This window comes from Leptopilina boulardi, unplaced genomic scaffold (genome assembly GCF_019393585.1).
Source record: "Leptopilina boulardi isolate dan_hultmark-lab unplaced genomic scaffold, ZJU_Lbou_2.1 LbouV2_316, whole genome shotgun sequence".
NCBI lineage: Eukaryota > Metazoa > Arthropoda > Insecta > Hymenoptera > Figitidae > Leptopilina > Leptopilina boulardi.
Window position 1 is genome coordinate 2,354,179 of NW_026137881.1, and position 27,775 is coordinate 2,381,953.

The following is a 27,775-nucleotide window of genomic DNA, read 5'->3' on the forward strand; positions in this document are numbered from 1 at the left end:
GTAATAATCGATTTTAAAATTTTTCTCTTAAAAAAAAATTCTCTATTTCTATTTTTTTAATATATTCAGAGAGAAAAATGTTTAAATTTCAAATTGATTTTCAGAATTAATTTAAAAAAAACTATCTCTTTGAACATTTAGAAACAGTCAGACAATCAGATAACCCCCATTATTTTCCACTTTAATGATTAGAGTCAGTTGGGGTAAATAGAAACAAGGAGTAAATCGAAACAGTAGTTATTTCAGTTACATAAAAAATTTTAAAAATAAATACGGCCTCAAATCTTGAACCTTAGATCACCCCCAATAAGGTTTGAGGCCGTATTTATTTTTAAAAATTTTTATTTAACTGAAATAACTACTGTTTCGATTTACCCCTTGTTTCTATTTACCTCAACTTCCCCTAACTTTTTTAAGGCTTGCAAGTATTAAAATTATTAAAATTTTATCTAAATTTTAAGGTTATGTTCGTTTCTTAGTTATATTTGTCGGAAATAGCCTTAAACCCAACGGTTCCTTGACCTATGTCCTTGAATTTTGAGGTTATGTTTGAACTAAGACTTTGAATTCTGGAAACCTATGCCCTAGAATTTTTGAGGTTAGGTTTGATTTCTGACCTTTCTGAACCTTCAACCCTATGCCGTTGAAGTTGAAGGTTATGTTTGATTTATGACCTTGAATCCAAGAGACCTAGGACCTTGAATTTTGAGGTTATGTTCGTTTTAATATACTACTATAGGTAGATATATGGGTCGTTTCACGTCAATTCGCCTGTGTGTTTGAGGTTTAAATCAGAACTAAAAAACTAATATAGGTATATATATATATGGGTCATTTCATGTGGAGAGTAACCAACCTAACCTAACCTTGTCAAAACTCTCTAAATCTGAATAAGTAAAATTTCACTTAGAATGTTTCAAAAGTCTTCCACGTAGAAAAATGAGTGTATATGCACTTAAAAATAATGAAACTTTACTTCTTTTTGAGTGAAAATCATTGTTTTTAAGTGCATATACACTTATTTTTTTACACGGAAGACTTTTGAAACATTCTAAGTGAAATTTCACTTAATCAGATTTGGAGAGAAGGTATATATATTAACAAAAATATTTTATTGGTAACTCAAATCTTTTTTTTTCCGAGCGTCAGGAAGATAAAAAAAAGATTGTTTTTTAAATATCATGAGAATGTAAAAATTACATAAGAATTATGTTCATAAAAAATAAAAATGAACATCGCAGGTGTACAATGATCTTCACGTGGGTAATTGTATGTATGTATATATATATATATATTTAAAAAAAAAGTGTTTTTACAGTACTGTTATAAATGTTCGTTAACACGTGTGGTATAGGAAAATTCCAAGTGATAATTTACATTCCACACTATTGTTATGAAAATTGTAGATTGCATAACACATATTGTTCCCTTATGGTGTCGCGGTTTAAAGGCATAAAAGAATGAGTTAGGGGTTAACATGGTGGGTCTCCAAAGGCGTCTGAAGATTGCCGCGCAAATGCTCTCCTCTCTTGGACCCGTTATGCAGCTTGACCAGCAAGAATGCTGTTGGGCCATTTCAGGTTCGCATTATATGCTTGTTTCTTTACATATACATATATGTGCGTATACCTATATATCGACGTCGCGTATCCCTCCCTCAATCTGCTCACACACACACAAACACTCGATATTTGCCTCTCTTTATACTTCCGAGATTTTTGCACTCCTGGTTCGTGTGGTTTTTTTTTCTCTTTCTCTTTGAACTGGTTCCTTTATGGCCCCAAATTCCATCGAGCCGTGTGATACTCGACCCTCAATATTCTAAAAAGAAGGCCCATTACGGTATCAATTGCACCGCAGGTCACGCGACGCGAGAGAGATATATTCAAGATTTCCGGATCCACTATATATGTATGTATGTATGTTGTCATCGATATGGGATTGATGGCATTCCTGGTTTTCAAGGACACGATTCTCACCTTTCACACGCGCCGACACTTTTCAATGGCATTTTATTTCCTTCCTTGGAATGTTTCATATGTATCTGTGCAGAAATTGAAATAGCCTAATGGGGTATTGAGTAGATTTCCCTACTAGTGTGTAATGTGGTTTTTCGCAGAGAAACTGCGACTAGTGTTCTGTATTTTAGATAAATTGACATTTTTTACAATTTTTTATTTGTAACTTATATTCTCTTGAAGATTATTATATATATAGTATGTAAAATACTTGAGAATAATTTTTAAAAATTTCCAACACATGGGGGATCGAACCCATGATCCTTGGGACACGAGTCGTTTACGCTGACCTCACAGCTATGTTGACTTATAGATTTTTTTTTACATATAACACTTCTTCTTAAAAATTAAAACTGTACACTTTTACTACTTTAAAAGTAAAATCGGAACTGTTTGCAGTTTCTGCGAATTTCTGGAAATTTTTACTTCAGAAATAGTAAAATTTACTATTTCTGAAATAATGTTTACTATTTCTGAAGTAAATTTTACTATTTTTGGAGTAAAAATTGTCAGAAATTGCGGACAATTCAGGTTTTACATTTAAAGTAGTGAAAAGTTACTTTATTCGTTTTTCCATTTTTCTCTGTGTAGAAATTCTGGCATATAAAAAATCGAATCAATTAAGATTCGATTGACCTTGACATTGTAATTTGAGGTTATGTTAGTCTCTTGACTTTTTAGTTTTTATATTATTTTGGTTCTCATTTGACCTTCAATTTTGAGGTTATGTTCGTTTCTTAACCTTTTTAACCTAAAATTTCAAAATTACATTTGCCAACGATTTCTTTTCATAAAACACCCAATGGGAAAAATACCATTGGCGTATTAATGGCCCAATAATGGGAGCCAGGGATGCCAATATAATTCCAATAATGGCACCCAATAATGGACCATTATTGGTAAAGTCATGGGCTGTCCACGCCGATGCCAATGATTGGCAACCATCATTGGCAAATTATTGGCAACCAATAATTAGCCAATATTAAAAATTTTAATAATAATTTAAAAAATCAATAATTTAAAAAAAATTTATATTTTTATTATTTTTTAATAGTTATTATTATTATTATTTTATTTTTAATAATTAAATTAAAATAAAAAAATGGTCATCAAAGTATTAGTGAAACTATTTTTTCCAAAAAAGAGTTTGTCTCAAATCCAATTAATAGGAGAGACATCGGGCAGAAAAAAATTTCGACGAGAAAAAAATTTTAGATCACTGCTTATATACCAATCAAGTGGCATCTCAACTGCGAGAAACAGTGATGTTCGCCCTCCCTTTGCGGCGTTGAGTGAACTAAAGTCCAGAGCTGAGCCATCAGCGCAGCGCGGGAACATTTAAAAAATTTGATTTTATTAGATATTTTATTTTATAATAATTAACGAATTATTAAGTATGACATTATGTTATTAATAATTATTAATGACATTAATTATTTATTAAGTTAATTATTTGTCATATTTAAAATAAAATAAAATATCTAATAAAATCAAATTTTTCAAATGTTCCCGCGCTGCGCTGATGGCTCAGCTCTGGACTTTAGTTCACTCAACGCCGCAAAGGGAGGGCGAACATCACTGTTTCTCGCAGTTGAGATGCCACTTGATTGGTATATAAGCAGTGATCTAAAATTTTTTTCTCGTCGAAATTTTTTTCTGCCCGATGTCTCTTCTATTAATTGGATTTGAGACAAACTCTTTTTTGGAAGAAATAGTTTCACTAATACTTTGATGACCATTTTTTTATTTTAATTTAATTATTAAAAATAAAATAATAATAATAATAACTATTAAAAAATAATAAAAATATAAATTTTTTTTTAAATTATTGAATTTTTAAATTATTATTAAAATTTTTAATATTGGCTAATTATTGGTTGCCAATAATTTGCCAATGATGGTTGCCAATCATTGGCATCGGCGTGGACAGCCCATGACTTTACCAATAATGGTCCATTATTGGGTGCCAATGGTTTTTTCATTGGCTCCCATCATTGGGCCATTAATACGCCAATGGTTACTCGTGGCAGTTTCCCATTGGGCAGCGATCTTGTGATTGTATATTTTTTTTTAATCAATTCCCACCGCTGTCACCAAAATTTTCTCCCAGCTGTATAATTTGATAATCTTCTTGTTATAACTGTTTTGCAGACAAAAAACAAAGAAAAGTTTTGTGTACGACATTGAAAGTTTATTAATCTTGACGGATTTAACTTGTTGCACTTTTACACCCTGTTCTATATGTATGTTTACGTATAAAAGCGCACATGTAAAATGAGGAGAAAACGTATATATATATATATATATATATATATATATATATAAGTTTCACAAGCACGTGGATATATCCTCAGAGAAACGGTTTTAGCCAGCTGTGTGTATATAGTTTGTTTATACTCTATACTCCACAGTAGTTTGCTGCCTCTATGGAAATTGCACGATGGTGGGCTTGACAATTTTTGCCATTATAATCGAATACCTGCGCGTTCCGTGACTCTCGATGATTTCAAGTTGAGATATCGGGATTTTGCGCTGAGTTTATATGTATATATATAGTGTTGGTTGCTCGCGACACCGACGTTACGATACGCGGCATAAAAATCGTTAATTAAATCGCCTTTGTTACGAGCCGAGTAAGGAAAGAAACAAAAGGCGAAAAGAGTATTATAACCCTCTATATGAAGTGAAGCCAACAAGGAGAGAAAGACTTTATTAAGTCTGGGAAAACATCGAAGCGCAACCTACCTTGCAAAGTTTCGAATTTCTCTTATGTGTTCTGTATTTCATTTTTTGTTTTCTGATTCTTTCTATTATTTACGATATATTACTTTTCAAAAGTAGTACTAGAAAGGGAACATTTTTTTTTCAAATTTCCTATTTTATAATTTCCAAGCTATAATATGTTTGGAAAGAATTTAATTGGGAGTTTAGGTTAGGTTTCGTATATTATTACCGACTGTCGGTAATGTCGTGGTGGTTTCATCTAGATGGCGCACTTTTAACTGCTACTGGCATATGTGACGCGCTCTGATGAAAGGGACCTATAAGAAGCAAAAAAAAAATTGTAGGTTATGTTTATGATAGTTTTACCTTGATTAAAAGTTTCTAGCTTCATCTAGATGAAACCTCTAATTCAAAAACAACATTACCGACAGTTGGTAATAATACGAAACCTAATCTAACCTCCCAATTAAATTCTTTCCAAATATATATCTTGGAAATTATAAAATAGGAAATTTTATTTATTTTCTGGCTATTATTATTTAATAAAAATAAATAAGACGGAGGAATTTATTTTTTGCAATATGGGAAAAAAAAAATTATTGCAAATTTTGTAATATAATGTTTTTCTTACGTGGTCTTTATTATAATTCCATAAATTTGCAAATTGGCAATTGTTCAGACGTCTGTGAGGGCAATGTTCTTTAAGAGAGAGTGTATTATATACACTGTGAACTTGTGCGCGCGTGAATTCCGTTGGCACGCTTCCGACGCGGATGTCTGTCTTTTCGTACAGAGAGACAAATGACGTCCGCCGCAATATACGTTAGGTTAGGGTTTTATATTTCGCTAAGAAAATATAGAAATATTCACGTTGATGACAATTTCATTTGCTAAGTTAAAGAGGAATTAATGAAAACATTATTTTAACAAAATAATTTGTCCTCATTTATTCGCTACTAGTAATTTTATGTATATGGTTCAATTTTTTTCTTTACAATAAAATTGCCACCTTGTATAATATATATATATATATAGGTATATACATTTCGTAAATATAAAATATTTTCCATAGAATTGAAGAAGAAATTTAAAAATTGAAATAGATACAATATTTTTATTTAATAATAATAATTATTATTATCATTAATAATATTTTTATTATTATTATATATTTATATTATTTTATATTTGTATTCTGACTCGGAATTATCGTCTTTGTTATTATTTATTTATATTCATATAAATAATTATCTTAAAAAAAAAAAAACGCCACTGGGGGATTCGAACGCACGTCACCTGACCTAACTACCAAGTTGTACGTGATCTAACGACTGCGACCAACCCTGGTCTATGTTTTATTTGACAAAAATCTTTTTATTTGGTTTATATTATTATTATTTATTATTATATTACCTATATTTTATAATTAATTATATTAATATTATATATATATTTATATATTATATAACATAATATTATAAATATTATTAATTTTTATTTTTATTGTATAGGTAATATATATTATTAAATTCCTATTGTAATACTATTACAACACAAATAATAATAATTATTATTATTTTTAAACTATTTAATTGTTTTTAGAAAATAACTTTCTTTGATTCAAATAATTTTTTTTTTTTAATTCAAATAAAAACACTTATTTGGTCAAATATTTTTTTTTTGCAGCAATAAATGAAAAGAAAAAAAAATATTATTCAATTTTAAAAACATTTTTCCTTTTCTTTTTCTTAGTGAAATTACACAATTAATGTATAGACTATAAATTTAGTATGTGTGTGATTCATTCGAATCCATAAATGACATGTTCGACGCTGCATTTAAAATAAATATATAAATAAAAGAAGAAGAAGAAGAAGAAAAAGAAAAAAAAACGAGTTGTCAAAACTCTCTTATGTGATGCAGTTTAAAAATGTTGAATTACGTTATAGGCAATCGATCGCAACACACTTTATAAGGGGATATGAAATGACGCATTGATGTTGACCGTGGTGGTAAATCGCGACTACTTTTTTTATGGAACTTTCCACGCACGCACAACTTCATTTTCCATAGAGTTGCCTTTAATTTAATGTGACTCACAATATCAATGAGCGAAAAAAAAATCAATATCACACATATACACACTTTATTCGAGGCTAAATTCATTCGTATTTGAACCTACTTTTTCTTTGAAAAGGGAATATTAATTTTTTTATCCAAAAATTTTCACTTGACAGTAAAATTTTTATTTAACAAAATTTTTATTAAAGAAAATTTTTATTCGAACTAATTTTTATTTAACTGAATCGTCATTTAACAGAGATTCTATTTAGCTGAATTTTTAAATAAGAGCATTCATATTTCACTGAAACTTCATTTGACCGAACTTTCATTTGTCCGAATTATCATTTAATAGAACACTATTAGTAAATAATAATAATAATAATAATAATAATAATAATAATAATAATAATAATTTTAAAATAATAATAATAATTGAAAAAATTTTCTATCAAATGACAATTCGGACAAGTGAAAGTTTGGTCAAATGGAGTTTTGGTGAAATATGAATTCTCTCACTTAAAAATTTAGCTGAGTACAATTTCTGTCAAATGACAATTCTGTTAAATAAAAATTAGTTTAAATAATAATAATAATAATTTTCTCCAATAAAAATTTTGTTAAATAAACTTCTGCTAAATAAAAAAATATTGACAATTTTTAATTCGACGGCGAACAAAAATTCCGACATGTCTATAATGTTTACCAACTTTTTTTTTCCAATAAAACAATTCAAAGAAATTTTTTATTTGAAAGGTGTCAATTTTAAATGTTAATTCTTTCACGTGAGAGTAATTAATTTTTTTTTTCGCCCCATCGCATCTCTATATAGTTAAGAATCATTTTGCTTTGAGCGTTTTCGGGTAATAATTGAGTATGTTCGTACTTTAATCACTTGTACGCGATGGTACGTAAAGTTAAAAAAAAATCGGGGGATTCCCCTGCGGAGGTCGTGCACGTATCACGCTCTGTGTATTTCAAGAATCACATACAGATATATATATATATACATGTAGCTGAAGAGAAATTAATTACACTCCATAATTTGCAACACATTACAATTTGTTCAATTCTCCGGAAAATTATCCGTTTCACAAGAGGAGAAAAAAAATAAAACGTCTATTTTATACGTTTCTTAAGGAAATAATTTTTTGTTGATCTTATTAAATGATTATTTTCATTGAGAATATTTGCTCTAAAAGAAATCGATACTATAGTTTATTTACATGAGATTATATTCAAAAAAGAAATTTTCATTGTTTTGTTAAAAAAAAAAAAAAAATTAAAATTCTGCTGCCCACAGTAAGAATCTAGTAAGTCGCATTTGCTGTAAAGGCGATTATCACGTTCGTTGGCTGAGCGATAGTCGCCTTTACAGAAAATGCGACTTACTAGGTTTTTACTTTGGGCAGCGAAAGGTTATATATGTAACGCGAAAGGAACTTTAGCTGCAAACAAATTTTAGGTTATGTTTGTGTGCGCACGCAAATACTCAATTGCGCATGCCTGATGTCTGATTGGTCGAAAATAGCGCGCGCTTATTTGAAATGCTTTATTTGTCAAAAAATATTTAAATAATTAATTACATTAATTAAATATATTAATTACATTGAAAAAAAAGTTTACTTCTTTATTTCAAATAATAATAATAATCGGTTATTTGACTAATTAAGTTTTTTTTTATGTAGGAAAAAATTTTTTTAACTTTCTCTTTCAACTTTACTATAAAATTATTTAACTTTTTTTTTTTTTTTGAAAATAAAATAAATCTTTCATGCTGTAAAAACACGAGTACCTATAGCGTCGTACTTGTTCTGACTTCTGACGTTGCGTATCGGTTTGCGTATAATGTTGTATTACATATGCCCGAGTGTAACAACATGCAATCCGCCCACGACAATCGAACCAAAGAAAACGGCCTTCGCGGCCGACCTTTTTGATTCTTTTGAATGACTTGATTTTCTCCCGCGGTGAAAGTCAACGATTAAAAAAAATATATATATCTCGAAATTATTGTTAAATGGCCTGCATCTTATATATATATATATATAAATTCGTAGATTATGTAACAAAATATAATTATTCATCCGTTGTTATGCTTCTGATGTATTATTTTAAAAAACATTTCCTTCAATGTAAACTTAAATCACTTGACAAAAAAAAAATAAAAATAATAAATATATGAAATCGTATTCTTGAGAAAGAAATTTTCTTTCATAATTTTTCATGCAAATTGAGTTCTTTTTGCATTTACGAAAATTTAATGTTTTGATTGGGTTCAATACATTGACATAACCTCAAAATGAATAAAATCATAATTTTATTTGTTGTTAAAAGCAATTTTTCAGTTTGAGGTTATGTCAATGGATTGAAACACAATCAAATTGACATTAAATTTTCGTGAATATACCAATCTCGTAAATGCAAGAAAAAAGAAACTCAATTTGCATGGAAAATTATGAAAAAAAATTTCTTTCTCTCGAATGCGATTTCATATTTGTTATTTTTCTTACTCTTTTTTGTCAAGTGATTTAAGTTTATATTCAAGGAAATGTTTTTTTAAAATAATACGATTCACTATGTCATTCTAATCATTTGAACTAACTAATAGATTTGATCAAATTTTGAAATATTTAATTGTACAATTTAACAAAAAATTATTTTGATCAAAAATTTGTTTTTAAATAATATTTATTTAACATTTTATTTTTTTTTTTTTGTTTAAAGTTTAGAAATAATCAATTATTATTTTTTTAAAATAACACTTTTTTTCTTTTTTGAAAGTTTTCTATATAATATTCTGGTTGTTTAATTTTACTAACAATATATTTTTTTAAATTATTAAACAGATAAAAATTATTTATATTGTTTTTTATTATTTTTAAAACCTAATATTATTTAACAAAAAGTAACAAACAGAATTTTAAAGAATATTTGAAACAGTAAAATAAGTTATTGTTCATAAAAATAATTGTATAGAATGACAATTGTTCACTACGTTTTAACAAAAAAAGAAAAAATGTTAAATATTTATTTGACAACAAATTATGTCTCAAAAGAATTTTTTTTGAAAATTGTAAAATTTGTATCTTTCAAAATTTAGAAACGTTAATTTTAGTTCTATTTGGTGATAGAATCAATTTTTAGTTTAAGGTTATGTCAAGCCGTTGAATTTCCTTAAACTAATAATTTGTTTATTCAAATCAAAAAATTTAATTAAATTTGAACCTAAATTTTATTCAGAAAATATAGATTGTAAACAATCTAATTTATTTAATTAATAATAATTATTATTATTAATAATAATATTTTTAATATTTATTATTTAATTAATTGCAAAAACAAATTGTAATTAAAAAAATGTTTGACATTTTTTTTTTTTTTGAAAAGAATATAATAGAAAAGAAATAAAAAATGTCGAAGACGTTCAATAAATATAGATAGAATTTATCATGTAATAAATCTTTCTCATTATCTATGTGTGTATATAGAATGCGGCGAACGGCAGCTAATAAAAATGAAAATTTTTACGGATTATTTATATCTTTTTGAAATTGGTCTTAGTAATATTATGAGTAGCGTAATTTTATCATCTTTGCGTCACACCTATGTTCATTATATACATATTCTTATTATTATATACGTAACAAATGGTATTGAAACAATATTATATTGAATGAAGAAAAAAAAAATCTCGAGAAAGATTTTCAATGAGTTAGATGAAGATTTAATATACATATTTAATCATTTCCTTAGTAAGTCATGGGAGTTCGATTATTACGACAAGAATTAATTATTCCAATATATGTATTGTATAATTAGTATATAGTCGATGATTCAGAAAAATCTGAAAAGCAATTTGTTTTTCGTATCGCGCTCGCGTGCCAATGAAAAATCGTTTTATTATCATAATACACACACTCGAATTTATTGCATCTCAAGTTCATTCACGTAAAATTTTGAAATTTCAAATAGACGTGTTATTTTTTTTATGTAGCCAGAGACACCTTTTATTGTTTTTAACCAATTTATTTGAAATAAAAAAAAAAATTCTTTTAAGAGCCAAATAACTATTTATTTAATCAAATAAAAGTTTTGTTTGGTATAAATAAAATTTTATTCAGTGCATATAAAAATTTTTATTTGAATCTGTAATAAAATTTTAAGGGACAAATAAATATTTATTTATTTTTTTTTAGAGAATTATATTTTGGTACACAGATAATAATAGATGTAGAATCACTTATAATTTTCCATTAGCTTCAAAGGAGAAGTATGCAAATTAGTTTGACACCAAATTTATTTGTTTTATAATTATAGAGAAAATTTTGATTTCAGTTGATAATACAGATGTTGAAAGGGAACAGTATTCTAAAGGAGTCAAAAATAATATTTGTCTCACTTTTTATGAGTGATTGAGAAAATAAATTCTTGAAGAGTTTATTATTTTGAGCCCTAACGGAAACTACTTTCACTGTATTGTGAATTAATATTTTTTTTTTAATTTAGATTAAAAATGGTGCAATCCTTTAAATATTTAATCCATCTATAAAATGATAAATAATATAATCTCAGTGAAACTATCTAAAATTTTTCTTATAACTGTTTAAAATATTTTGAACAAAAATCTGTTTAAAAGCATCTATTTAGAGTGAAAATGATGCCATCCATCTGATGAAAACCTTAAAAAATTTCGATTTTGAATGGTACAATCCGATTAAAACCCACTAAAAATCTAAATTTTGAAGATGAAAATATATTTAAAATCTTCTAACATTCAGACTCCAAATGGTACCAAGTCCTTTAAATACCATCAGGAACATCTCAAATCCAAATTGTAAATACTGTAAAATCTGAGTAAAACCATATAAACTAAATTTTAACTGGTACAATCCGATTAAAACCATCTAAAATCAAAAATTTGAACACTATAATCTGTTTAAAATCATCTAAAATTTAGACTAAAAATAGTACCAAGTCCTTTAAATACCATCAGGAATTTTTCAAATACAAATTGTAAATACAGTAAAATCTGATTAAATCCATATAAATAGATTTTGATTGGTATAATCCGATTAAAACCATATAAAATCAAAATTTCGAACACTATAATCTGTTTCAAATCATCTAAAATTTAGATTTAAAATAGTACCAAGTGCTTTAAATACCAACAGGAACTTTTCAAATCCAAATTGTAAATACAATAAAATCTGATTAAAGCATATAAATAGATTTTGAATGACACAATACATTTAAAATCGTACACAATCCACATTGTTAATGGTACAAATTGTTAAAACCCATCTAAAATTTACATTGCAAATGATGCAATCTATTAACAACCGCATCCAAAGCATCTAAAATCACCAAAATTGCAAATATTCCAAACCGATTGACACCACCTAAAATAAAAATACAGTAAATATCCAAATTGTATTTATTAATTTTTAAATTTAGAAACATCTAAAATTTATCTTAAATGCTATTAGATTTTTTTTTACTAATCCGACAATTATTTTGTTCAGTACTGTATTTAGTACTGTACTGCATTAATTACTATACACACTGAATTGTTAATGACAATGAACATTTTACTGCCTCCAATGAAACGCTCAAATACATATATATATATATATATATATATATATATATATACAAATGTCAAGAGACTCATTTATGGAATTTGTGAAAGATATTTGTGTTGTTTATTGAAATTGTATAATACCTCAGGTGTTGTAGTTGGTTTTGTGCCCACACACATAAAGGACCACGCGGTGTCAATAGACGTTGATTGGCCAATTCGATTTCTGAAGGATCAGTATTGGCAAAGAGTTGAGGGGGATCCAGGGGAAAGCACCCACACACATCTCTCTCTTTCTCACCTATTACCATATGCGGGGATCCCGATCGCAACTCGGTTCTTTCCGGTCGTTTCTGTACTCTCGAGAGATCCAACTCTCAACTTTCAGTGTCGTGTCCACGCGCCTTCTGGTCAGACAGTTCAGTCAAGAAGTCAGTCACTCGGGATTCTCACCTCTTTTGCGCTCGGTCAGTTCCGTTTCCGGATTCTTCACCTTTCTCTCAGTGTGTTTTCGTCTCTTTTTTTTTATATTGTACCCTTTTTTTTAACATTCTGATTTTTTTTCCTTACTCCTTTTTGCTTCATTCTTTGCTTTTTTGTGCTTCACAAGGGGAGGTATTTATTTTTATTTTTTTTTTTTTTTAGTCAATTGCATTTTGTTTTATCATTACATTTTTATCGATACAGACCAATTTAATTTTTTTTTAATGACTAATAAGTTGTATCCATCTAATAATGAGACAAGTGTTCTTTTATTTTTAAATTGTTTATGAAGGTGTGATTTCTTTTTTCTCGAGAAAAAGGGTATGTTCAAGTACATTCTTGTTTAAAACTCACTTAGCACCATTCTTGAACCTTGAATGTGCTTGACACTTAAGTATTCTTACATATATATATATATATATATATATATATATATATATATATGTATATTTATCTGTGTGTGCAAGACATTCAGTATCCACTTCAAAAGTGTTAAGTTACTAGTGCATCGCAAACAACTCAATGGATATTGTTTCTTCTTGTTTTATCGAAATATCATATTTTTTTTATTACATTCCTTGAAAACATTCATTGTAGCTTCCAAAAGCATCTGTTAAAAATTTGTTTTCTTTGAAAAAGTGTCTTAATCCTTGAGAAATTAATTTCTCTTCTTTTTTATATTCATTTAGCAACACTGTAAATTACGCCGTTGATGGTCATTGGCTATAATTTAAAATCGAGAATTCGAATTTTCAATAAATTTGCTTTTATAACCATCCGTTAAAAAAATTGTGTTCTATAAAAAAGTGTCTTGGTTTTGGAGAAATTAATTTTCTATCTGTTTTATAGTCATTTAAAAACACTGTAAATTACGTCATTGATGGTCATTGACGGTAATTTAAATCCGGTAATTAGAATTTTTGAAAATTGCACTCTAATCCGATAAAAATAGGTTTTCTTTAAAAATGTGGCTTATTTTTAACGATATTATTTTCTGGACATTTTTATATTTATTTAGTGACATTATAAATTCCACTGCAAATGGTCATTGGCTGTAATTTAAATCCGGTGATTTGAATTTTCAATAATTGCACTCTAAACAATCCGTTAAAAAATTGTGTTTCTTAAAAAAGGATTTTATTTCTTACAAAATTAATTTCTCGTCTTTTTTATTTTGATTTAGAACCACTGTAAATTACCCCGTTGATGGTCATTAGCTGTAATTTAAAACCGAGGATTAGAATTTTTAATAATTTCTTTTATAACCATCCGTTAAAAAATTATGTTCTTTGAAAAATTGGCTTGAACTTTGGAAAATTAATTTCGCAACTATTTTATAGTCATCTAGTAACACTGTAAATTACCCCGCTAATGGTCATTGACTGTAATTTAAAGCCGGGGATTTAAATAATTACCCTTATATAAACATCCGTTAAAAAATTGTGATCTTTAAAAAAGTGGCTGAATTTTTGGAATATTAATTTCGTATCTGTTTCCTAGTGATCCAGAAACACTGTAAATTATCCTATTGATGGTTAATTTAAATGATTTGAATTTTCAATAATTGCTTTTATAACCATCTGTTAAAAAATTGAGTTCTTTAGAAAAGGATTTTATATCTTAGAAAATTAGTTTCTTGTTTTTTTTTGTGTTGATTTAGAACCACTGTAAATTACCTCGTTGATGGTCATTGGTTATAATTTAAAGCCGGTGATTTAAATTTTCAAAAATTGCACTCTAAACAATCAGTTAAAAAATGTTCTGCTTTGTAAAAGGGTTTTATTTTTTATAAAATTTCTTTTTTATAAATATTGATTTTAGAAACACTGTAAATGACACGAGAAATGGTCATTGGTTATGAATCCTTGGTATTAATTTAAATTTTTAAAAATTGCATTTCAACCATCCGTTAAAAAATTGTCTTCCTTAAAAAAGAGTGGTTTATTGAAATAATTTCTGAACATTTTTATATTCAGTTACAAACATAAACTCCACTGTACATGATCTTTGTTTCTAATTAAAAAGCCATTAATGTGGGATTTTGAAAATTACCATGTCTATACTATTACTATACAAATATTATTTTTCAAATTTTGAAACAAGAATAGCTCGTGGTACCAAACTAGAAAAACCAACATTTGTCCTAATGATTTCATTATATTTACTAACAGATTCATGAAAATTGAAGGGAAAAAGCAGAAGGACCAGAGTATATATGAGATGATGTGTCACAGGACTATTGTATCAGTCAAGGGGTGATGATAATTTATAAACAAGAAAAATATCCATCCAAATGGGTTTTGGGAATTCAAAGTGCCATATAAATTTTCCAGAAAGTCGTCAATTTATCGCTCGAAAAGTGATTTTTAATCGACAATTTATACATTTTGACTAATCAAAAAGAGAGCACATATATTCTTATGAGGAACTTAATCGCTCTCTTTTAATTCAATTCAGCAATAACGATATGAGACTAATATATATATGCTCCTAACACGCTTGTAACACCATAATAAATGTATAACAGAGAACGAGACACATAAAGAGATTTTATTGTACATAAAATATATATTTATAATGATAACAAATTGTTTCTTAAAGGATCTACTACGATCAATGGGAAGTGCCTTTATAGTGATGGAACGTCAGTGTCATTTGCATCAATAGCGCCATAGCAACAAGTTACAAGAAAATTTCAATTGATTTTTTTGGGTCAACTGTTAAAATCGGATCAACAACAACGAAAAATTGTTTTGATAAAATTACATACAAATTTTCATAGTGGAACTTTTGTGCCTTTAGGGATTGGATTTTAAGTAAATAGTGCTGGAAGATTGGATTTTGTGCCTTCAATTTTTTTCCCTCTCTACTTCAAAGATTGGATTTTAAGTGACGAAAAATCGGTGATATTGTGACAAAGGAAGAAAAAAATAAAGTGAATCAGTGATATGTGAGACTGGTCAACTCTCTCTCTCTCTCAGGTTTTTTTTTTTTTAATTTCCAAAGTGATTGAAGAAAACATGTCGACACAAGCTTATTACAAGGAGAGGCTGGGTTTCGATCCAGCCGACACTGTTGCTGAACATCATCGGGAGCAAAGATCACAGCATGGATACGAGGAGTCACTCTCCAAGTTTAAAGGTCAGAACGGAAATACACTCGTTGAAAATTGGTCCTTCGTGATTAATCGAAACGGAAATGGCGATGCAACTGAGGACGAACTTCGTCCTGGTAGCTCTCAAGCATGCTGGGGATGCTGGGCAAAGTTCATTGAGGCTTACGGTAAGTGACATTCTAATGCTCTTGTTTTTTTCACCCTCTCTAGACTGATGCCTAAAGCTCTGAAAATCATCCTTTCGTTTTTATTTTTTTTTGTGAATCTTCTGCGCAATGTTCCAATTACTTATTGATAACTAGAATCAAAAATTAAACATTTTTTTTTATATTATGAATTTTATATTGTAATTGACTACAGAGGTAGAAATAATATGTTCTCTCTAAATCTGAATTAGTAGTTTTCTACTAATGAAAGAGTGAGTATTCGTTTACCAATTGAATTAGTAACAGTTTTTACTAATTTTTAGTAAAAATCTACTAATTGCTAGTAGAAAATTAGTAATTTATGGAGTAAATCGTATTTTTTACTATTTCAAATTAGTAAGCCGATTTACTCCATAAATTAGTAGTTTTCTACTAGAAATTAGTTGTTTTTTACTAAAAATTAGTCAAAACTGTTAATAATTCAATTGGTAAACGAATACGCACTCTTTCATTAGTAGAAAACTACTAATTCAGATTTAAAGAGTTTAAATCTGAAATGAAACTACATTTTTTCTATGTATTTTGCGAACAACTAAACACGAATCAGACATTTAAGGAGGTTCAACCCATTAACATAACCTCAAATTAAAAAATTGTTTTTAACAACAAATAAAACTAATTTTATCAAATTTTGAAAGATTCAGTTGTACAATTTGCAAAATAAATTATTTTGCGTAAAAATTTGTTGTTAATAATTATTTCACTTTTTATATTTTTTTGTTTAAAATTAGTATGAACAATTGTAATTTTTATACAATTCTCACAAACAATAGCTCATTTTGCTATTTAAAAGATTTTCTACAATTGAATTTTATTAAAAATATTTTTTTTCAAAACTTAATAAACAAATAAAATTTTTATTTTTTTTTAAACAAACTATTATTTAACAAAAACATAAAATTAAAATTGTAGCGAATCTTTCAAAGAGAAAAATGAGCAATTGTTTATAAAAATTGGATAAAAATTATAATTGTTCACCAACTTTTAAGAAAAAATACAAAATGTTTATTAATTATTATTTAACAACAAATTTTAATTCAAAATAATTTTTTTTCAAAATTATACAATTGGATCTATCAAATTTGGGAGTAATAAATTTTAAATATATTTTTAGTTCTGTTAAAAACTGCTTTTTAGTTTGAGGTTATGTTAATAGGTTGAACCTCTTTAAAAAAAAAATTGTATGGTGTAAATGTTTTTTAAAAAGTAAAATTTTTTTTTTGGTAATTTATTTGCAAATGAACTAAAGTTCTGAACTAAATGAAGTAAAAAATTTGTTTACTAAACTTTTTTAACTTTTTTTTTATAACCTTATTTTGAGTTGACATTTTTTTTTATAAAATATTGCTTTCTGTATACAAATATAAATGGATAATTTATTAAATAATTTATTTTTTTTATTTTTCATTGCTGTAGTAATTTTTATAAAGTTTATAGAATATACTGGAAAAAATTATTTGATTTAAATAGTCGATTACTTGACTAATATATCAAATAAATATTTACTTGAACCAAATAATTTTTATTTCAATTGTATTTGAATCAATAATTTCTGTATTTGAAGCAAATACCATATTTAATTGAGTAAAATATAATTATTTGATATAACACGCTAAAAAAATCTTCACCTGGAACAGCAATAAGTTTCTCTGGAACAGCAATATATTTCTCTAGAATAGCGAAAACTTTTCCTGTTTTACTGAAACATATCGCTGTTCCAGAGAAACTTATCGCTGTTTCAGGTGAATATTTTTTTTGCGTGTTGTATTAAATAATTATATTTTGTGTTAAGTAAATAAAAAAAATATAAGTAGGAAAAATTTAGTTGTTTCTGGTTCAAATAACATTTTTTTTGTCTGTACTTTAACAATTGAATTAAAAAAAAAAATGAATTTGAATTTAAACATCAAAAAATCAATTCTAGAAATTAAAATTTGAATTTTGAAATTATAAAATAAATTTCCATTTTGTTTTCTTAGGCACACTTTTGATGTGAACACGCATATATTTTTTCGAACTTGGTTTGTAACCACTTATATATGTCGTCTAAAGTATTTATTCAAAATTAATTCTCTCACATGCGAGAGGTTTTGGTTTTTTTTTTGTATTCAATTTTAAAAACGAAATGATTTATTTTTTTTCGGTTTTTTTTTTTAATTGAAAAATCCCCAGCATAATGATAAAATAATATTTAATTAAAAAAAAAAGAAACTAGTTTACGCTATTTTGTTTTATCAAGGTCTCGTACACATATATACTTTATAGATATCTGTTAGAATTTATTCTTATTCATTTTATTTAGCATACAATATAACCATAGTTTTTTTTGTGTCTCTTAGTTTTATTTTTGCATTATATTCCGTACATATGTGTTACATAAATATTTGACATAAATAATTTTTTTTTTCATTATCTTTCAAGTTTAATGTATGTCGACATTCAATATTCCATAATTGGACTTTTGTTTTAGAGATTAGGATAATTTATTTTTATATAGAATTTCCTTGCTTGCTTATCTTCATCAAGGTTTTCTTTTTAAATTGTGGTTCAAAACGAAGTAGAAGATTTATGTTTTTATTTTCATTTTTGCTCCTCATGAATAATATATAATTATATAGATACAATAGAGGAATGTGTATACAATTTTTTATTGCAAATTAAAAAAAAAACGATTAATTTAGATGCAATTTTTTAAATAATTTTTAAGTAAAATTTCTGACAATATAAAAATTACAACCTTCAGGAAGTTAGCGCCGACGCTCATCAGCGCCGAAATTTGTTTTTCACAGGACCAAAAATGTTAAATTATTTTTTTAAAACTATTTTTGGTCTAATTAATGCCTTGGGAAATATTTTTCAAGGTATTAACCCAAAACCTTTTTAACAATAATTTGATATTCTTGGTCCCGTGAAAAATAATTTTTGATAAATAAAAATAAAAAATAAATTACAATAATGCTACAAAAATAAACATTTACTTAAATTATATATTATAAATTAATTTATAATCAATTAATTAATATTATTACAAAATTAGAAATTATTTTAGTTTTTGGAACATTTTTTTTTTTTTTTGATATTGAAATTGTGTGATTTTTTGGCATGGTGTGGTGTAATTTTTTTTAAAAAAATTCCCTCTTGTTACAAAAAATATGAATATTGATTTGTTTGGAAGAAAAAATGATGGGGTCGATTTGGTTGTTTTACTGCTAATTGGCCATATAGAGACAATATAAAAAGATTTTTAATTAGCTAGAAATGTTAGATGCTGGTTAAATAATTTCCTGTTTTTTAGATCTTAATCGTAACTTCTTTCAGAGATTTCTCACATGTATTTTTTTTTTTAAAATTTTTTTTTTGCTCTGTTCTTCTTCAAAGGAAACGGCAAAAAAGAAATTTTTTCTTATATATAAATAATTATTTTTAATTAGTAATAGATTTTTATCAAATTTTTTTTAAATATAATAAAAACTTTAAAAATCTTTCATAAATTGTAAAAACATTTGCTAATTTAAAATGGCAATAAATTTCTTAAAAATTTTTTTTCTCGAACTAAATTTTTGGTTAAATTAATGAAACTGTTTTTTTAATTAAAAAAAAATTGATTTAATAAGGAAAAAGAATTAAAATATTAAAAATAAAAATACAAAATGATTTTTTGTAGAATTAGAATTTCGAAAATTGAAACAAATTGTATTTTTTCTGCATGGAGGAAAATTTTTAGAAAGCAGGGAATTAATACAATTTTTTACCTCAATTTCCATTTCTTTTTTTTTTTTCTTTTTTTTTTGAATAATTAGAGTTTGAAGTCTCGTCATTAATCTTCAATGTTATAAGATATATAATGAAAAACCTGTCATCAGTTTTTTGGCAGTGACGCAACCACATCAGCCTCAAAGAGAGAACCTTATATACAATTACAAGAAATTGACCAATTGCGCTCAGATCTTGGCACAATTTCTTTAATTGACCTAATTACTAATTATCTTCGACAAATTACGATTAATCTTCGAAAACTACTTCTAATTTCATTAGAATTTGTTCTTTTTCAATAATTATTTTTCTCTATATTTTCAATTTTACCAGAGTTATAGAATAATTGGCACTTTTGATAAAATTGAAAATATAATTCAAAATAAAGAAAATAATTCATTAATAATAAAAAAATAAAGACACGCATTTTTTGTCCAAAAAACAAGAAAAAAAGCAAAATGATAGAATATAATTCAATTTTTAGAGAAATATTTTTTTTTATTTTAAGTGGTTTTAAGAGCTTTATTCTGTCAGCATGTGAATTACAGTGCATTAGTATGTTACTTACTGAATAGTGTTTACCTCTTTGCAGCCATTGATTTTTAACTAACATAGTTTATTAATTAATATTTAATCCTGCACTCTTTTCTTTCAGCCCATCAGAATTTGAATTTTGCATTTGTTTCCGAAATTTTTAATTTTTTATAATAATAATATTTTTATTATTATTATTTATTAATTATAAAAATAATAATAATAATAATAATAATAATAATAATAATAATTTACGTTGCGAACAATATTATTTGTTTGCTGTTAATGAAAATATCTTTTAGATATCACAAAACAGATTATTTAATTAGAAGCGTTAATTTTTAGACATATATAATTTTAAATAAGCCCGCACATTTCAACCAATGACGTAAGAGTAGCGCTGAATGTGGGCGGGTCGAGTTTGCGCAGAACTTGTAGGCGTGGCCTATTTTGTGCCATCATGCAACACTTGGCGCGTAATTTTAAATGCTAAACAATCAATTCATTACCTACTTTTAATTACAATTTATATTTAATTATATTTATTTATTGAAAATATAATATAATAATAAAATATAATATATTATATTATTTTTATTATTTTTATTTTACAAAATTAGATTTTTTTAAAAATATAAAATAATAAAAAAAAAATATTAATACAACGCTAGTATTAATATATAATATACTTAACCTATTTAAAATAATATGAAAAACAATTATTGTTACAAAACAGAAAATTTTGCACATTTTTTTTTCAATATGATTAATAAATTTTTTGCACTGATAAAAAAAAAGTAATATAAAAAAAAGAATAAATACCACTCTTGATAATAACTTGAGTAAATAGAATTATCAAGATATAATCGGAATAATTGATTATTTAACGAGTAGTATGACCACTTACGGGATAATCATCAGAAATATGCTCGAGATAATAATTATGAATAGTGTATATATAAGAAAAAAGTGTCTCTAAACCAATTCCAGCGATCGCGATTTTTTATAGTGAAAAAAAGCGGTATAAAATATACAATGTTGGACACACATTTTTCACTGGATTAATCTCTATGATTTTCCAGAAGGTAAACATACTTAACCCTCATCATATATATATATATATATATATATATATATATATATATATATTGAAGGAGTAATGTCTAATTAATGGCGAAATTTTCTTTATAGGTTATGAGAGCTATTTCAAGATATATTATGTTGTTCTCCCATTACATTACTATCACGAGGCCATACACTTGTAATATGTGCGTGGCTTAGGTAAGGATTTTATATCCGCGAGTTAACTTTATTTCTACATTTTATTCATTCATATATAGGTATATATTAAATGTGTGTGCGTGAGTTGAGGAAAAATTATCCTCGCGTGACGTCATATTATCATGAAAGTGCAAACACCTGTAGGATTGCTCTCGTGTGCGCGTAGGTTTATTATAATATTGTTATGTGGGGGGCTTCTTTAAAGTCAGTAATGTAAAGTCTGCGGTTGCCTACGGCATATATATATATATATATATATATATATATATATATAATAAAGAGGCAATAGAGCGCAAAAAAAGCGTTTTGTTTTTTCATTTATCTATAGTAATGCACTTTTCGCGACAATCTCGATAATGTATTTCAGAAAAAAGTAAAAAAAAATATCCCTTTTTGACGTAACAATACGTTTTAAAATAAAAAAATAGGAATAAAAAATTATTTTTTGAAAATTACTTCTTTTTTTCTTTAAATTTCTCGAAAATTATAAGTCGTATTTGCAATATTTTTTTTGCTATTGCATCACTCACGGTGTAAGCTAAATGCCACTACCATTGATTTTCGAATTTCATTGAAAAAAAATTTTTTCGAATGAATTTGACATTACCGACTGAGGATAAAGTAGAGACCGTAAATACGTTTTTTTCATTTATCAGAACTGACGGAAATTAATTTTCAAACTTTTCTTTTTTTCCACTGAATTTGGTATAAAAGAGCTTGTCTCTTTTCCTATGAAATAAATAAATAAATAAATAATAATAATAATAATAATAATAATAATAATAATAATAATAATAATAATAATAATAATAAATGATGCAGCTATACAAAAAAAAGTTCAGGCCTGGGTTAGAGAACATGTTCATTGAATGTTTTTGGGGTCTCTAAATTCGAAAACAGTGTCTATTTTACATCATCACTTCAGGATTTTAACATAACCTCAAAAAACCTTCACGGAAGTAGAAAAAATGAATAATAATTTAATTCAGACCATGTTTATTAAACGTTTTTTTTGTCGCTGAAACCGAATTTGTTGTCTATTTTATTCTACCATGTAAGGATTTTGACATAACCTCAAAAAATAAAAAATAATTCAACCCTGAAATTCGAACCAACTTTATCATACGTTTTTGGGGTCCATGAAACCGAATTCGAAGTCCATTTTACCCCATTTCGTCAGAATCTTGACATAACCTCTAAAAATATTCACAGAAATACACGAAAAAAAAATAGAAAAATGAATAAAGTAACTTTTACTATATTTTAAAAGTAAAACCTGAACTGTCTGGCAATTTTTACTGCAGAAATAGTAAAATTTACTATTTGCGGAATAATTTTTACTATTTCAGTAGTAAATTTTACTATTTTCGGAATAATTTTTACTATTTCAGTAGTAAATTTTACTATTTTCGGAGTAAATTTTACTACTTCTGGAGTAAAAATTGTCAGAAATGAGCAGGAACTGCGGACAATTCCGGTTTTACTTTTAAAATAGTAAAAGTTACTTTATTCGTTTTTCCATTTTTCTCCGTGTTACTAAAGCTTAAAATTAATGTTTCTTTTAAGGTGTTTTTAAGGTTAAGTCAAAAGGTTAACATCGTGGGGTGAAATGGACAATGAATTCGGTTTCAGCTACTTCAAAAACATATGATAAACTTTATTTGAATTCCCAGATTAAATTATTTTTTATTATTTGTATCTTTTCTAAGGTTTTTTGAGGTTATGTCAAAATCCTGACATGGTGGTGTAAAATACACACCGTTCCCAGATTCGAACTTTTTTAGGGTTTTGTAATTAAATTAAAATTTTTAAAAATAATTTCCCCTATTATTAAACAAAAAATTATTACTTAAAAAAAAGTTATAAACATCATTACCGTTACATTTGTTTAATATAATTATCTTTTTGAGTATAACGTGACAAAGCGGAAATATTATCGAACGTAAAATTGCGTAAGAATAAGTATTATAACAGCACTGTCTCCAAGAAATGGACCCGCGTGCGAGAAAAATGAGTTCGCGTCAAGTCATTACGGTGATTAGTGCAATTAATGTCAGAGAGGGCCCACGCTTTTCAATGAAAGGTGAGAAACACACGCTCTAACGGCAAATTATAGTGACAAGAGAACATGTCTAATACCGATAAGAAATTTTTACAAATATAGAAAAATAAAAAGAGAAAAATTTATACAGTTATAATAGGAAATTTAAAATATAAATAAAAATTAAAGCAAGTTTTTGTTGCACTAAGTCAAAGTAATTTATATTATGAAATCAAATCATTTTTTTTATTTTTCTTCTAATAATCCCGCATATTGTTTATAGTAAAAGAAAATACATATTTGCTTCAAAAATAAGTAATAAACGTATATTATATAATTGAGAAGATAGAAAAAAATGCGATTATATATATATATATATATATAAGAAAATATATAATGAAATAACAACAAACTAAATACAGCTAAACACGCAACGTTTCACCTCAGGACTTTTGTATCATAATCATAAAATTATCATATTGCCTGCGAAAATTAGTGTTCGATGATGCAGAAATTAATGATTGCAATAATTAAATTTTTAAATCATAATTTTTTTTTTTTGTTCTACTTTTAAGAAGCAAAATTTGTTTTTGTTTCTTATTTTTATAGTTATAGATGTGCTCATTATAGTATATCAGAAGGTATATATTATAACAGTGAAAGTGAAGGTAATTTAAATATCAATGGATAATTAAATCAAAGACGAATTTAAAATCAATAGGTGTCGTTTTGATGTGCAATGATGAAATAAATTATAAGTGAAAACAGATAGATATCAGTATATGATTAATTGACTAATTTCAATTAGAGACTGTTTAATAAAAAAAAATTAAAAGTCTACGACCTTTTGAGTTAGTTGTCGATTATAATTCACATGATATCATATTCAGTAAACAATATTACGTCATTATGTTATAGCCTGTCCCGGTTATTAGCCTAAAGCGCATTCGAATGAAAAAGCGCGACGATATAGACGTTCGAATATATATATATATATATATAGTAAATAAAATAAAATTCATGATGCAACAGGTATCTCCTCGTCGTTAACTTATTCTTTATTAGAATATATCTATACACTATGTAGAATTATTGCAAACTGTAATAAAATATAATTAAAATTTTTCTAAAACTGTTATTTAAATTAATCATCCGTTTAACTAGATTTAAAACCGATGTAATAAATAATAATAATAATAATAATAATACGGGTATAATAAAATTTTTACATATGTTTGGGGGAACACATTTTTTCGGGACGCATGAATAAGTTCTAAAAATCGTTATAATTTCCATTAAACCAATTTTCTATATTACAGAATTTTTATATAGCGGAAAATTTACTTTTCAGATTACATTACAATGAATGAAATCCATTAAAGGCAGAAAAATACAAATTTTGGAAAAAAAAACGCATAATTATTATGGAATGACCCCAAAAAAAATCCAAAAAACGGTAATAACTTCTAAAGAAATTAACGAATCGTTATGAAACTTGGTAATTATGTTCTTTGCGCAAAACGACATTCTTTTAATGCAGAAAGATACAAATTTATGGAAAAAAAATAATTATTCTGGAATGACCCGAATTTTTATTAAACAGAATTTTGTCTGAGTCAAATTTTAAAATGCCTCAATTTTAATTAAGCCAAATTTTCATTTGTCCGAATTTTTATTAACACGAAATCTTAAAACTCAGAATTTTCATTTATCTTACATTATAAATAGTCGAATAATCAACGGCAGAAATATTTCGGCGTCAATTTTAAAATTGACCAATCAGAAACTGTTAAGAAAATTATGATTGGTCAATTTTAAAATTAGCGCCGAAATTTTTTTGCTGTTTGCTAATTCCATCAATTGCAATGTAGGATAAATGAAAAATTCAGAGTTTTAAGATTTCTATTAAATGACATTTCGTGTTAATAAAAATTCGGACAAATGAAAATTTGGTTTAATGAAAATTGTGGCATTTAAAAATTCGACTCAAATAAAATTCTGTTTAATAAGAATTCCGATTAATAAAAATTCATGTTAAAAAAATTCTTTTGAATAAAAAGTGTGCTAAATGGAAATTATGTTGAAAGAAAATTTTGTTAAATAAAAATTTGATTACATAGAAATTCTGTTAATTATAAATTCTGGTTAATTTAAATTCGATTAAACATTAATTTTAAAAACACAAATTTGAATAATTAAAATTCTATCTAATAAAATTTCATCATATAAAAATTCTAACAAATTCACATTATGGAATTCACAGAAAATTAAAAGTCATTAAAATAAGCTGCAACGTTTATTATTTTAATACAATTTTGCTTATTTTAATTCATTTTGATATTAAAATAAACAAAATTGGATTAAAATAATAAGCGTTGCAACTTATTTTAATGCCTTTTAATTTTCTGTGTAATCATGCATTCCATAAAAATTCAGTAAAGTGAATTTTCTGTTTTATAAAAATTCTGTATAATATAGAAAATCAGTTTAATAAAAATTCTGCAAAAATAAATAAATCGAACAAATAAAAAAATTCGTCTCAATGTAAAATTCTATCGAATGAAATTTCATTACATAAAAATTCTAATAATTGATTTTTAGAACTTATTCATGCGTGCCGAAAAAATGTGAAACCAAAAATTAGTTAAAATTTCTAATTCCATATATGGATGTAAGAATTGAAAAATAAATTTTTAGTTCCCATTTCTCTGATAAAAGTTAATTAGGTTACGAAAATAAGAGTAGTCAAATTGCAAACGTATGTAATAATTAATACGGAAAATGTACAATTTGGCTCTTATTATATATATATTTATATATATATATATATAAAAGTTAAACTCTGCTGCGAACGTAGCACCTGCTTCCTGCAGATTAATATCCTTCGTTTCTATAACCAAACCAAACCTAGTATAACAAGTTTCGCCATATCGCATAAAACGCCTACAGTCTGTATTGAATTATGTAGACTAAATGAGATAATTAATTGCCCCGTAGATTTTCCTCACTCTCTGTATCAGTCCTTGTATATACATATAGTTATGCAGTGAATTTTTATAACATATGTATATACTTTGTATGTAATATTGTACACGCGTGTACTCGACAAATTTATTTCACACTTCCCTCTTCCTTATAAATATATAATATATATATATATATATATATATATATATATATATATATCGGTTCACGGAAATTCAATTCTTTGCAGATAAACATGCTCTATAATCGGAGCTGAATAAGTGACATTTTTTTTAAAGTATAACAATATAATAATAATAATTTAAGTATAATAATAGTTATTTTTTGTGAAATTATTTTTATTTTAATTAGTTTATTTAATTAATTAGTTTTTATAATTTTTATTTTTAATTTTTTAATTTATTTTTTATATTCCATTTAAGATTATTACATTTATATATATATATACAGTATAGAAAATATTTAAGAATAATTTTGAAAAATTTTGCATGCATGGAGGATCGAACGCAGGACTCTTGGGACGCGAGCCGTTTACTCTGACCACACAACCACGTTAACTTACAGATCTTTTACCTAACACCTAGCTTAGTTTATTTACACCCAGAGAAATATTTTATTTGAACCAAATATAATATATTTGAATATATTTATCTCACAGCCTACTAGACTATTTTTTTGGCGTAAATAAAATTTTTATATTTAAATCAAATAAATATTTATTAGACTGTGAGACAAATATAATTGAGTGTACATTTTCTTCAAACAGGGAAAACTGGGGATGTCCTGACCAAAGCCCTATGCTACTTTATATGGAACAAAGTGGGACAATTTCTCCACGAGATATAGAAAGAAAAAATATTGATATGAAAAAATATCCTTGAAAATATTCCCACGTAATTTTGGTTCTGATATGATTTTAATTATCGTACTCGAAAACATTTAGCACTTGGGATGCTTTAAATTGCAGACATGTTTTAGTCAATAAGTGAGGTG

General features: G+C 26.2%; 1 protein-coding gene across 36 annotated transcripts in view; it reads left to right on the top strand.

The window, feature by feature from the left end:
• The window catches only part of LOC127283940 (microtubule-actin cross-linking factor 1), a 298,405-nt gene that overhangs the window by 86,173 nt on the left and 184,457 nt on the right, over nucleotides 1-27,775 (top strand). For 34 of the 36 annotated variants that reach the window (XM_051309085.1, XM_051309092.1, XM_051309103.1 and 31 more), the window contains exon 1: nucleotides 15,739-16,008. The exons of the other annotated variants lie outside the window; for them this stretch is intronic. In XM_051309085.1, coding sequence (XP_051165042.1) covers nucleotides 15,888-16,008 — 121 coding nt within the window. In that variant the 5' untranslated portion in view covers nucleotides 15,739-15,887. Of the gene's footprint in view, nucleotides 1-15,738; nucleotides 16,009-27,775 lie in introns of those variants that run through there. 36 annotated transcript variants of the gene reach the window in all.